The 12158-nt window shown below is 36.3% G+C and overlaps 2 protein-coding genes across 2 annotated transcripts; one reads left to right on the top strand and one right to left on the bottom strand.

Annotated features, from left to right (window-relative positions):
* Window positions 1-302: 302 nt before the first annotated feature.
* primpol (primase and polymerase (DNA-directed)) lies at window positions 303-4607 on the bottom strand (the record flags this gene model as incomplete). The annotated part of the gene is made up of 13 exons (XM_079264934.1): window positions 303-527; window positions 634-680; window positions 786-862; window positions 946-1054; window positions 1447-1533; window positions 1685-1782; window positions 1868-2030; window positions 3035-3183; window positions 3272-3374; window positions 3478-3625; window positions 4029-4167; window positions 4246-4340; window positions 4428-4607. 13 exons carry the CDS (start codon window positions 4605-4607, stop codon window positions 303-305), a joined length of 1620 nt encoding a protein of 539 aa, XP_079121060.1.
* Window positions 4608-8795: 4188 nt separating this feature from the next.
* LOC306774791 (ecto-ADP-ribosyltransferase 5) lies at window positions 8796-11515 on the top strand. Its single transcript, XM_079264961.1, has 4 exons — window positions 8796-8850; window positions 9004-9087; window positions 9188-9888; window positions 10581-11515. The coding sequence occupies exons 2-4, from the start codon at window positions 9028-9030 to the stop codon at window positions 10669-10671; spliced, it is 852 nt and encodes a 283-aa protein (XP_079121087.1). The 5' UTR covers window positions 8796-8850; window positions 9004-9027; the 3' UTR covers window positions 10672-11515.
* The last annotated feature ends 643 nt before the right edge of the window (window positions 11516-12158 follow it).

The following is a 12158-nucleotide window of genomic DNA, read 5'->3' as shown; positions in this document are numbered from 1 at the left end:
TCATCTGTAAATTGCATGACTTGTTAAGTAGTAAATAAATTACTTTAAAAGCTAAATTATAGTGTATTTAAACAGTAACAAAGGATATTTAAGTGTTTTATAATCTACTGTATTTGTCATGAATTAATTTGTATTTTATAAAGATTATTATTTCTGATTATTTTAACAGTACTTAACTTTTTTTTTATGTGATTCATTGATAATAGATGGTGCACCATGAAGACAGTTTGGCATGTTTACAGAGATACTAATATAACCAAGAGTGCATATTATAATAACACAAACCTCATCTCTACTGGGATTTAAAAGTCTGTCACACACGTAAGCAGCAGCTGGTCTGAGATCTCTTCGCTCTTCTGTTCGTAGTCGTTCAGACTCTCTAAATAGTCCAGGTCGTTCTGTTCATCTTCCCACTCATCTGGAGTCACCTCCACTGGACACATGCTGCTTTGTGGGGCCTGGTTTGGTGCCTGGCAGGGTTCAAAGTTACCAGCATCGTCCATTAAGTAAGCCTGATCCTCCTCATCCTGTCAGTGAGTAGAAGACATAATCAGTCACTGCTGCTGAGTGTTAAAATCTTTATAAAAGGTTAAATATCCTGGTAGTCCGGATAAAAGATTACAATGAACTAACCAACATCAGGATGTAGCCAACAGTGACCTCTTGTGGGAGTGGGTAACCTGTAACAGCAAAGATGATTATTATACACCCATTATTTTGCAATTTATTACTACACAAATGATTCCTTCATGATCTTACAAATATCATTTCGGGTCATGCCATACTTGAGGACCTGAAGTTCCTGCAGTCAGGATCATGACACTTCTGGTACCAGACTTCCTCTTTTAAATCCACAACGATCCTGCAGAGTAAGAGGCGATTAAATGACGTGAAAAATGGCGTCATCACATAAAGCCATCAGAACATGAAACATGCATTACATACATGATGTTGTTGCTTTTGTGAAACCTTCTGGCGTTCTCACACCAGCGGTACTTGGCAATGTCGTAGACAAGAAGTTGCTCTGCAGCAAAGTAGTTCCATCTTCTAATGCCTGTTGGGTTAAAATATTATGAAAGTCAAGAAGATTAATACGCGCTGCATAAAACTGACGGGTTTGTGTACAGACACGATCCACAAAATGCTTATGACAACTTATGGAAACACTTGGATGTTAATTAAGAACAAAACCAGCCATGTTATACACATTTAACAGTTTTTATTTCACTTCAACAAGCTTCGAAGAAGAAATAAAAAAATGTATCATGCTGTCTCAAACCCTAATACAGAATTTGTCGCATATCGCACTCAATTTGTAACTCAATGTGAAGCATTTTAAAGTTAAAATGTGTCATTTAATAAACCATATTTGATGTTTGGTTTTTTTCCACATATGAATGAATGTGGATTTAGCTGATGGCCTTCCTGTGACAGCCAAATACTTACTTCCTTGAACCCCATCTTTTCTAACCAAGGTTAACACAAAGTTGTCCACTTCTTGGTAAGGGGATGATTGGCATCCAGAAAATGTTCCTGTCAGTGATGTACAAAAAGGTTTTGTGACTCAGAAGTATTTGAAATAGAAATTATTAAAGTGATAACATTTTAGCCCCACAGATACATCAACACTGTCATGAACATCAACGTGAGGGGCAAAAACTGCCTTGCTTTGATTCAGTGTTACCTGAATGTGAAGCAGATCGCTGCTGACGATGAGGTGCTGAGCTTTTAGGCTCACCTGTTTCCGGGATGTCCCACGTAAGAATTTTCTGACCTGTGAAGCTGAAGTTACAGATGAAGATGATCTTATGTGCTTGAAAAGATTTGTGGCACAGAGAAAAACAGAGTTCAAGGTGTTGAAACATACCTCACATTACACACTAAGGATGCCAGAAAGACGCTTTCCTCGGCAGATTTTCCCTTCGTGGGTTTGACAATAAACTTGTTGTTCTCTGCCACAGTGAACGCAGCATTCTTCCCCACTTTTGATGACTTGTACAGTCGGAAATTTCTGTTCTTGGTGTATACGCCTGTTTGTGTAAATGGGAAGAGTTCAAATCCAAATTAAAACTGTCTCAACAAGCTATTGTTACAACTAAATTATATAATACAGAAGAGTCAAATGTCTAATTAAAAGTATCTTTTTATATTAAGTCTTGCAGTTATCTTCTTGTTAATTCACCAACACTTATTTTACACATAAGCCATGAAAAGAAAGAAATAGAAAAAAAAATAAAGTCAATACTTTGGTGACCTTTTCAAAGTTCAAAATGTACATAAAAATTCTCTTAGCATATTTAAACATGAACTTAATATTATATTTCCCTGTCTGTGGCCACTTACAAGCTCCTTATTTAGCAACTTATACAAACCAGATACCAAGGACCGGCCAAATGATTGGCATGCATCGGAGAAAACACTTGAGGAGATTGCAGTAACTAGTAAAACTGGGTTAAGAACTGTCCAGAACATACAGGGCAACCATCGTCTCAAAGGAAGAAATGTAGTCAAAAAAATAATTCTGGTTGTTTTGTGATTGACTTAATCGTTTGATGAAAAAAAAAAAATAAATTAATAAAAAAAAAACCCAAAAAAACCACAGAACTCTACACTTCGCGTAGTAGTAAAAGTATTAGCATTTCCATATGAACAAGTTGAAGGAAACTTGGGACTGGAACTGAACCATTGATGAGTGCAGCTAACTTGAGAAAAAAAAGCTCTATTTGTTAAAAAGCACAATGATTGGACGCTGGAGCAATGAGAGATCATGTGGTCTGAGAAGTCCAGGTTTCTCCTGTTCCAGAGGGATGTGTGTATCTGATCAGGGTAAATAGGGAGGCAGATTAAGCTATGCAGGCATCATAAAGTCTACTATACATGTCTGTGGGGGCAATCTGCAATCCGCAATTTCCCCTCTGCACATTAAACTGGATGAACATAAACAGAAAATCTTGATGGATTAATTGACAACTACTGAATGTGACAACAAGCGTCTAAGAACAAAGATCAAATACATGCTTTGGGTTCCTCTTACCAAGATCAACAAAAAACCCGTCTTGGCCATCCTTGTTTTTCACCAGCAGGAGGCTGAGGTCCCTCTCTTCCTTCTTACGTCTTTTTGTCCGTGGGCTCTCAGCCATATCTTCTATAGCTGACTTTGTCTCATGATCAACATGTGTCTCACTGTCAGCACATTGTTTGGTAAATCACACAAAGCAATGAAAAAACAAACAATGAAACCATCAAGCTTCATACGTCTGAATAAACAGACCTTGTTTCACTGCTCTCTGTCTGTGAATTCCTCCCTTTTTCCAGATGGCCCCCACTTTTAGCTGTGTTCAGGATAGGCCTAAGAATAGCATGGATGAACCTTCCTAACAAAAATAATAATTATAACAAGAAAAAAAAAAATCAGTCAGTCAGAGTCTCTGATGGGTGAAAAAGAAAATAGTTTCTTCAGCACGTGACTGAACATACCAACATGTATGTTATCTTTAAAAGCAGCATTTTGAAGGATGAAGATGAGATGTCGACTGAATTTCTCCTCTGTGCTGGAGTCGAGGTTGAGGACATTTTTCGCAGAGCACTCAATCCCATAAACCTCCATGAGCTTGTCACAGACATACTGTCAACATAATGCACAGAAAGGTCAATTTAATCTACATCATGTCTCCCTTTTTTCCTGTTAAAAAAGAAACTAAGAAGGCACATGACAAATAAGGTCATGTATGTTGCTTTCCACTCAACAAAAGACAGATATATATAAATTTGTGTTGCTACCATTATTTACTGATTTTCCAATTCTGCTCAAATGAACTAATTAATTAACAGTAAAGCATATAAAAACTGTAAATTCTTACGGTAGCAACAAAAACAAGCAAAAATATTTGTGAAATTCAACTTTTGGGAAGCAATATTTGTCTGGCATTTTTAGAAGTTTGCAAAGCATATAACAAGCAGCTGAAGCGACATGTGTTAAGCAGAGTAGTGTGTTCAATAGTAGATGAGGACAAAACAATGTTCCCTGCCTGGATAAGCACAGAAACCATAGATTTCCCATCAGAGTCTTTGTTTGAAGGTTTATGAAACTCCAAGTCAAAGTAAAGTTTGCAGACAGCACCCTCTGGGATCACCTCATAGCAGTGCATCAAGGACTGAGTGTAAGTTCTACAAAAAAAAAAAAAAAAAGTCAAGAGGTAAATTTACAAAATTAAAGAGAAGAAAAAGTACATAACAGGTATTTACCTGTAGTAATGCCATAGCTCACTATAACTGGTTACCAGGTAGATCCTGTGACCCTGTGGAGCCTTTTCTTTTTCAAGTGCAAAGACATGTACAACCTGTAAATACAGACATACACAGTCAACAGTTCTCCCCCATACAGGATATAAAGTCTGTTAATGAGGAAATTAAAGCATCATGTATACCTCTTTGCAGCTGTGAGCAAAGCCAATAGCCATACTTTGACGAGGGAAGAGTTTCCAGACTGAGGAAGGCTGGCATGGCCACAGTCGAGGTTTGTAGGGTCTTGTCAGGGGATGCAGCTGGAAAGACTGAGCAAGCTGCTCCACCTTCTTTAGTCGGTCACCCCACTTACTCATCATCATGTGCTAGTTTGTCACTCACATCTGACACTTTACAAAGTCCATTGTGACTGAAGTCCTGGTACAAAGTCTAGTTATTTTGTCATCCTTTAACCTAAAATAAAACAAACAAAAAGGTATTATATCAAGTTTAATACCTAGAAATTAAATATATTACCAGTCATATATTTAGAATTGGGATTTATTTATTTTAAGCCCTTGTCCTATCTGTCCTGTCAGTACTAAAAGTGATAACATTGTAATACATATATTGAGGGACCCTTTATATTGAAGGATAATAATGTCCACCAATATACTGCTGACACATCTTCTTGCTGCGTCTTGTTAAAAAGATTAGCAGCTGAAACAGACAAGTCCTGTTCAGCTGCAGCAGTAGGCAGTCAAACATGTAAACATTAAGTTTGAAAACATCCTATTGCACCACTAAAACTGAACTTATACTAAATATCTTGACAAATATCTCTAGAGAAGAGATTTTGAGCGCTAAGACAGTTGGCCTGTAGTTACTACTGTACATGCCAGTCAACCTTTACCCTGTATACCAGGCATGTATTAACCTACAGTCTATGGTAGTAACACTGAGATTAAATAAAACGCTACTATAATAAACAACGTTTGCTAATCAGCGTCAGCGAAGACATTTGCTCAGTATTACATTACCATTGTTTCTTTGTCAAAGAGTCCAACTATCACTTCTCACCATGTCATAACTTGCATGTTTTTAGTCAGGCAGTGAAGCCTGAATCAATGACCGATTATTTTTTTCCTTTTGGCGCTTCTGAAAACGGAAGCGGTTCTATTTCCGGTCATACAGTGGAGCTGTGGGTCCCCGTTTTCTTTCTTTGTTTCTTTTTTGTTTTAACCATAAGCTTATGTTTGAACTTTCCCAATTTCTATTATATTGGGAAAAAAAAGAACTATATAATTAAAAAATAAGCTGCGGTAAGGAGGACAGAACATCCGGTTTCTATTTTTCAAAATAAAACTCTTTCACTGAAGAATGCATGAACGAACGGACCAATGAATGAATGAATGACCAATCAGTACGGGTAAAAAAAAAAACCCATAGACTGTACATCAAAAAGGTAGTTATAAAGATACAAACACACCAAAAACAAATACATTTTCAATAATTCATATTGTATCCTATTTTTTCTTTTTATTGTCTGTTGTTATTTATATGATAATCAAGTTTTAACTGTAATGTGCAGCTTCATGCCAATGTTTGTCACTAAAAAACAGGACAAAACCCCCAAAGAAATGACAGAACCAATCGACTTCCTTATAAAGATTGTGAAAATGATCTAATGGATCTGTTTGTGTGCTATTTTACATTAATTGTTGCTCTCATTCTGTCTTTTGTAATACATAGATGGAATTTTACCAGAATAGTACACATATTTTAAGAACAACCTCAAAAATTGTGTTTATTTCTGTCTATTTCTATCCACACAAGCTAAAGTGAAACACATCTGTCCACTGTCTCAACAAAACAAAAGGTTTTCTGATTATTGTTAAAATAAAACAGATATTTAATATCAAAACAATGACCAATGAAATCTGCTAATCTTATAATTTAAACACATCATTAGCAGCGTTAGTGTTACAATACGTATAAGATAATTCATGCTGGGACAGGAGCACCACCTAAGGAATGTCTCCCATTATCTGATATTAATTGTTGTTAGTGGTTAGTTTGTTTTCTTTGGCTAAAACAGTCAAATCTAGAGAACTGAAAAGATGGTAAAAGCTCAATTGAGAAAGTGTGGATCTTATGTGGAGTAATTAAATCTTGCCATCTACTAATAAACAACTAAATAGGCTAAAGTGACAAAATCTGACCTACTACAAACTCTAATATTTGTTTTGTCGTAAATCGACCAGGGAAAATCAAAGAACAGTATTTCCAAATGCAGTAAGTAATGTGTTTGTTTAAAATAACTATATGTGGTGGCTTTTATGAGTCAGTATGTGTTAGCAAAGATGTGTTTTATAACCTCTATAAGTACTCCACAGTGGTCCGCCCCCTTTCTCAAGAGCAGTTCTGTAAGATCCTCAATGACCCCGGGTCATTGGGTCTCACCTCTTGTGACCTTGGAGAGGACTCACAAAAAACAAAAACATCCCCATCAGGCATCCGGCAAAATGATGGACTATCTCCGGTTTAGATACCCGGTGAAAATGGGGGGGACTGATGCTGTAAAAATGTTGCAATCACACATCCAAACAAAGAAACTTACAATACACTTCCTCCTGCATACAGCTGTGGATCACTGACTTTCTTACCAACAGGTTAGAGTGCTGGCCAGTAACACCTTCTCTCATCTCACTTTTACCTCTACTGCCTCCCCTCAGGGTGTCATCCTCTCGCCTCTGCTCTTCATCTTCTACACGGATGACTGACAGATGACACCCACTGGGTTAAGTATGCTGTTGGCACAGTCCTCCTCTCACGGCCCTCATATCATCTCAGTTCAGCCTTTCTTAAGTTTGAGAAATGGTGTGATAGTTCCTTCCTGGAGTTAAATATGGATAACACCAAAGAGGTGATGGCTTTTTCCTGCCAACAGATTGAATACCTCCTGAAAAAACTACACACCTTTGTAATAAACAGTAACATCCTATTGGCCTCTTACTATTACTTCATCAAGAGTGTAATTTTATTGTCAATAATCTGTTTTTCCCACTTTATAAATTTACAAAATACAACACAAATTTGAAAGATTGATCAGACAAAGCGTGAAACAAGCTCTGACTTAAATTTTGGTGATTATTGCTGAAAGACGATAATTAATCCAAGACCTTTCTTATCCTGGCAATCAGTCATTGTCAAGGTTAGTGGAGATGTGGGGACAGAGAGGCAGCAGGCAGAAGAGATGCAGGAACAAGATTTAATCTGAAATAATGGACTGAACTGAAGACAGGCTGGAGACATGACAGTATGATCTGACAACGGAAACTCTGAACCAAGGAGGGACTGAGGGACTAACAAGGAACAGGTGAAATGAATCAGAAAATCAAACCAGGTGAGCTAATGATCAGGAAGCAAAACAAGCTACAGTACACAGGGGACCTAAACAGGAAAAACAACTAAATAAAACAGGAAACGAGAACAATACACACAAAAAACACCACACCATAACAGTCTGGGATTTAAAATGTCTGAGCTTTTATCAAACACCGGTACTTAGTGATATGAAAATATTTCAATCAGTTTTTCTGTCTTTTAGTGAGGAATTTCTGTAAAGTAGCCCTGAAACTTACTTAATGTGAGCTCTGATTGTATATTTTGTTTTTATTATTATTTTAAACTAGTTGCTTCAAGCTACTTTGCAATAAAAAAAACAAACAAACAAGTAACATATTAACATGGGTAATACTTAACAGCAGAATTAAAGATCAGGACAAGCACTTCTATCTTTCTAGAGGGATCTACAGAGGCAGCAAAGGGTTTCCACCTGCTAAAACCATTAAATAATCTTTTCAAAGAAAACCAAAATCAATATTCCACCTCAACATGAGGGCTTGACGGGTAATGACAAGTTATTCACAGTTCAAGTTCTGTTGCGATTACAAAATTGAGTTAAATATTGTCCTACATTGACTATGTATAATAATTAGGTGTCTAATTTTTTTGGCCAAGGTAGCAACATGTACAGATAGATATAAATGATAAAAATAGTTTTATCTGGTTTATAATTCTTGATGTTCCCTCTGGAAATCTTTGGTTTGTCACTGTATTGTTCTTAAATGGTACTGACTGAACTGACAGAAAAAAATATTGTTTTAAAATTGTTCGTTCAGTTTTTAAATAACTATTCAAAATTGAATAATACGTTGGTTTGGATGCTTTTAATGTGTGTAAAAGTTTAGTGAAAGGAAAAAAAAGACAAACCACAAGTCGATTTCGGTTGATAATATATTATGAGGTTGGTTAAAGTGTAAGTTCCATTCTGAACTTAAATGGTCAAAATGCATATCAAAATATATTTATTTATTTGTAGTAGCACTAGTAGTAAAATCTTTTTTTCATAAAGTAAATGAACCACCTCTACAGAAAAAAAAAAACAAAAAAAAAACCCCTACATTCATTTGTGTTATTTTAAACACATGTTTTTAGAGTGTATTTCCTTGCACAGGAAACAGAAAGCTTATGTTCATGAGATAGGGAGTCACACTTCCCTGAGCAGCTGTGTCGAGAGGAAGATCCCACCATTGCAGTTTGTCGTGGACTTTACTTCATGAGGTAGTCACATTCTGGAGATCTTATTTGTTCTGTCTTTCCAACATTTTTTTTTTTTTTTTTCATAATTGATTTACTACATCTGTGGTTTGAAGGGAGTGCAGTAAGTAATCCTGTGTTCTGGCTGGTAAATGTAATTCTTTGTCTCTGTTGCAGCTGCAGAAGACAGAAAACCCTAAAATGTTTGGCCAAGTAAAACTGCTTCTTGTTGGATTTTTTTTCACTGCTGTCTGCTGCAAAGTAAGCATTTTCTGTAATTAAATAACACTCTTCAAAAGTTTATATAAGGAAAAATATTCTCTCTTTTTAATCATATATTCTAAATTTCCCTTGATTGAAGGCAACTGAGGGGAATAAAGTGGTGGATTCTGCATCAGATGTTGTTGATGACCTGTACGATGGATGCAACAAAGAGGCAATGGACAAGTTCATCCACTCTGGCTTGTTAAAAAGGGAGCTTAACAAAAGTCAGGGATTCCAGAAAGCATGGGATACGAATACACAGTGCTCAACGCTGATCCCTGGAGGACTCAGAGAGCACACTGCAGCACTTTCTGCCTTGCTGGATGGAGATGTAGATTTCCTCCACAAGGTGAACAACGCAGTGGAGACATTGGGGGTAAATCTGACCACTTATGAAAACGACTTCCATTTCAAGTCGCTTCACTTCCTGCTCATGGATGCCATGAAACTGCTGAAACCAAATAACTGCAAAACTGTGTATGTTTTATTAGATGAAATGCCAACACAAAAAGTAGGCTCAGCAGTGAGATTAGCTGGTTTCACTGTGGCTGATTTAGACATTTACGGCTTGCAAGATTTTGCAGATGGAATTGTCTTAAAAATGGAATCCTGCTTCTTTGTAAACCTGGGGGACCAAACTTGCAAGACAAACATTGACAGTGTACTAATATCTCCTGGTGAAGTTTTCACTTTGCAGGATGTGGGTACAAAAAAAGATGCTGATGATGAAGAATACACTGAGGTTTTTTTGAAGCATTTAACTCTGAACAGCACACATAACTGTTACATGTTTTCAAGGTAAGCCTTGCTTCTTTTGTTTGTTTTTTTTCTCCACAGATATAATATATATTAATTGCTTAAATTTCAGACTTTTTACAATGACTAAGTTCAACATTAAGGCTTAATTTAATTTGTAATGGACAACTTTCTATTGTTTTAACCTAGCATATGAATGTGTTTGGTGTTAAACAGTTTCAAGTTAAACCCAGTTAAACATTTTAGCAACCCTTCAAATGGTCAGATCAAGTTTGGGATTTTGGCAGAGATTACACTACCAGTCAAAAGTTTGGATACACTTTCCTATTTGATTCAAAGGAAAAGTGTGTCCAGACTTTTGACTGTGTTTTTGTGGTCTTTGGATTATTAAGATAAAAATTTTATGCAAGATTAAACTAGAAATGAAAGCCATTGAAACTAAGTTAAAATTAATAATTTGTTTTAGGTCTGAGTTACCATCTCAGAATTAAACTGGGTTTAATTAAATCTAATAATTTATTTTTCAGGAGTTCAGGTCATAATTTTTTTTCTGGTTTCAACTAAAATAACAGAAAATCATGAAAAATACAACCATGTCTCCTATGAAATGTAAACTTTTCTTAAAATATCCTTAGGACATATGCTCTATTTCTTGCATTTTGATCAATAAGAAATCACAAAAATGTCTAATATAACTTTTATATTATAACTTTGTTTTCTTTTTGCTTTGGCAGGTCTACATCTTCCCCACCCAGCCAGGCAGCTGGCCTGATTCCCCTGGTTCCGCTGCTTGTGCTTTTATCTCTTTGGTCTTTATCTATTTAAGATAAAAAAAAGAATACTACCTGTCTCAGACTTTTCATGTAGTTACTATGACGCATTGACAATGTGTTTTATTTAGAAATTCTGTATAATGTCATATCTTTTTTTTAGTAAGGCATCAGTAAATAAGCAATGACAGGAAAAATGTATAAAATCAGGCTCTTAAATGAACTTATTAACACTATAAATTCAAACAAAACTCAAGTTGAACTCCCTGATTTTCACTTATAATCCTGCTTTTGCTACAGAATATGTTTTGTTTTTCTCCTCCTGACAATCTAAAATGATTAAAATGATGGTGATTTATCATGAAAATTACAAGCACATGATTCATGAATCAACTTTGTTGGAGTTGCAAAAACGCTGCATTTATGAAATGAGATCCTTTGCACTGTTAAACTGAATCTATTTATGCTTGGTTGAGTTTATTCAGTTTGATCTGTCACATTAACTGATTCCACTGATAAATTTTTATACTGTCAGCTTGAATACATTCAGTCATTTTCTGAACTGCTTAGTCCAGTTAATGGTGGCAGGAAGCTGGGGCCTATCCCAGCAATCACTGGTTAAGAGGCAGGGTACACCCTGGCCAGGTTGCCAGTCCATTGCAGGATCAATACAGAGAGACAACCATGTCACACTCACTTCTAGGGACAATTTAAAGTAACCAATTAACCTAACATGCACGTCTTTAGACAATGGGAAGAAGGCAGAGAACCCAGAGAGAACCCGTTCATTCAAAGGAGGAACATGCAAACTCTACACAGGAAGGCCATTGTTTCAGCCCCCCCAGCGACCTTCCTGCTGTGAGTGGGCAGTGCTAACCACTACACCACAGTACAGCCCTAGTTTGAATTAAATGCTCTATATATTGCCATAATTACAGAAAATATGAAGATTTATTGAAATGTGAGCAAAATAGAAATGCATATATTTACTGCTGTACAGCTCTTTGTTTCAGCTGTTGTGTTGAAGTGCTTTATAAATAAAGATGCTATGGTATGGCATGGTATATGTGTGGGTGCATAGGCAGAAGCTAAACTTTTACAGTTGTTGTATAGCTCTGACAAAGTGCTTAGTTTTATTTCAGCCTGGCAAATGTTCCGAAACACGGTAATACAGACCACACTGTTCCAGAAGGTGACACAATGACAACCACAGAGTTATTAAAATACTTATTTCAAATAAATGTCTAACAAAGTTGTTGGTTATGCACAATATAAGTTTTAATTTCATCCACATTCACTGACCAAGCATAATACAATTTGTGCCTATGTGTCACAAAACCAAAATAATACATGCACTCTTGCTCATAACGAAGTGGACAGAAAAGTCATATTAATGTAAAACTAACTCTCAAAGTAGTCTGAAAACAGATGTGTATAATCTAGGTGCCATAAAGTAAAAGTCCTGTCCGGCAGCTGTTCTAATCAGTCACTAAACCAGTTGAAGGTAATTTAGCTCAACTCCACTGGAAGGTAGATGAGCCT

Source organism: Telmatherina bonti, assembly GCF_933228915.1.
Source record: "Telmatherina bonti genome assembly, chromosome: 3".
Taxonomy (NCBI): Eukaryota; Metazoa; Chordata; class Actinopteri; order Atheriniformes; family Telmatherinidae; genus Telmatherina; species Telmatherina bonti.
This window is presented reverse-complemented; position numbering and strand designations above follow the sequence as displayed.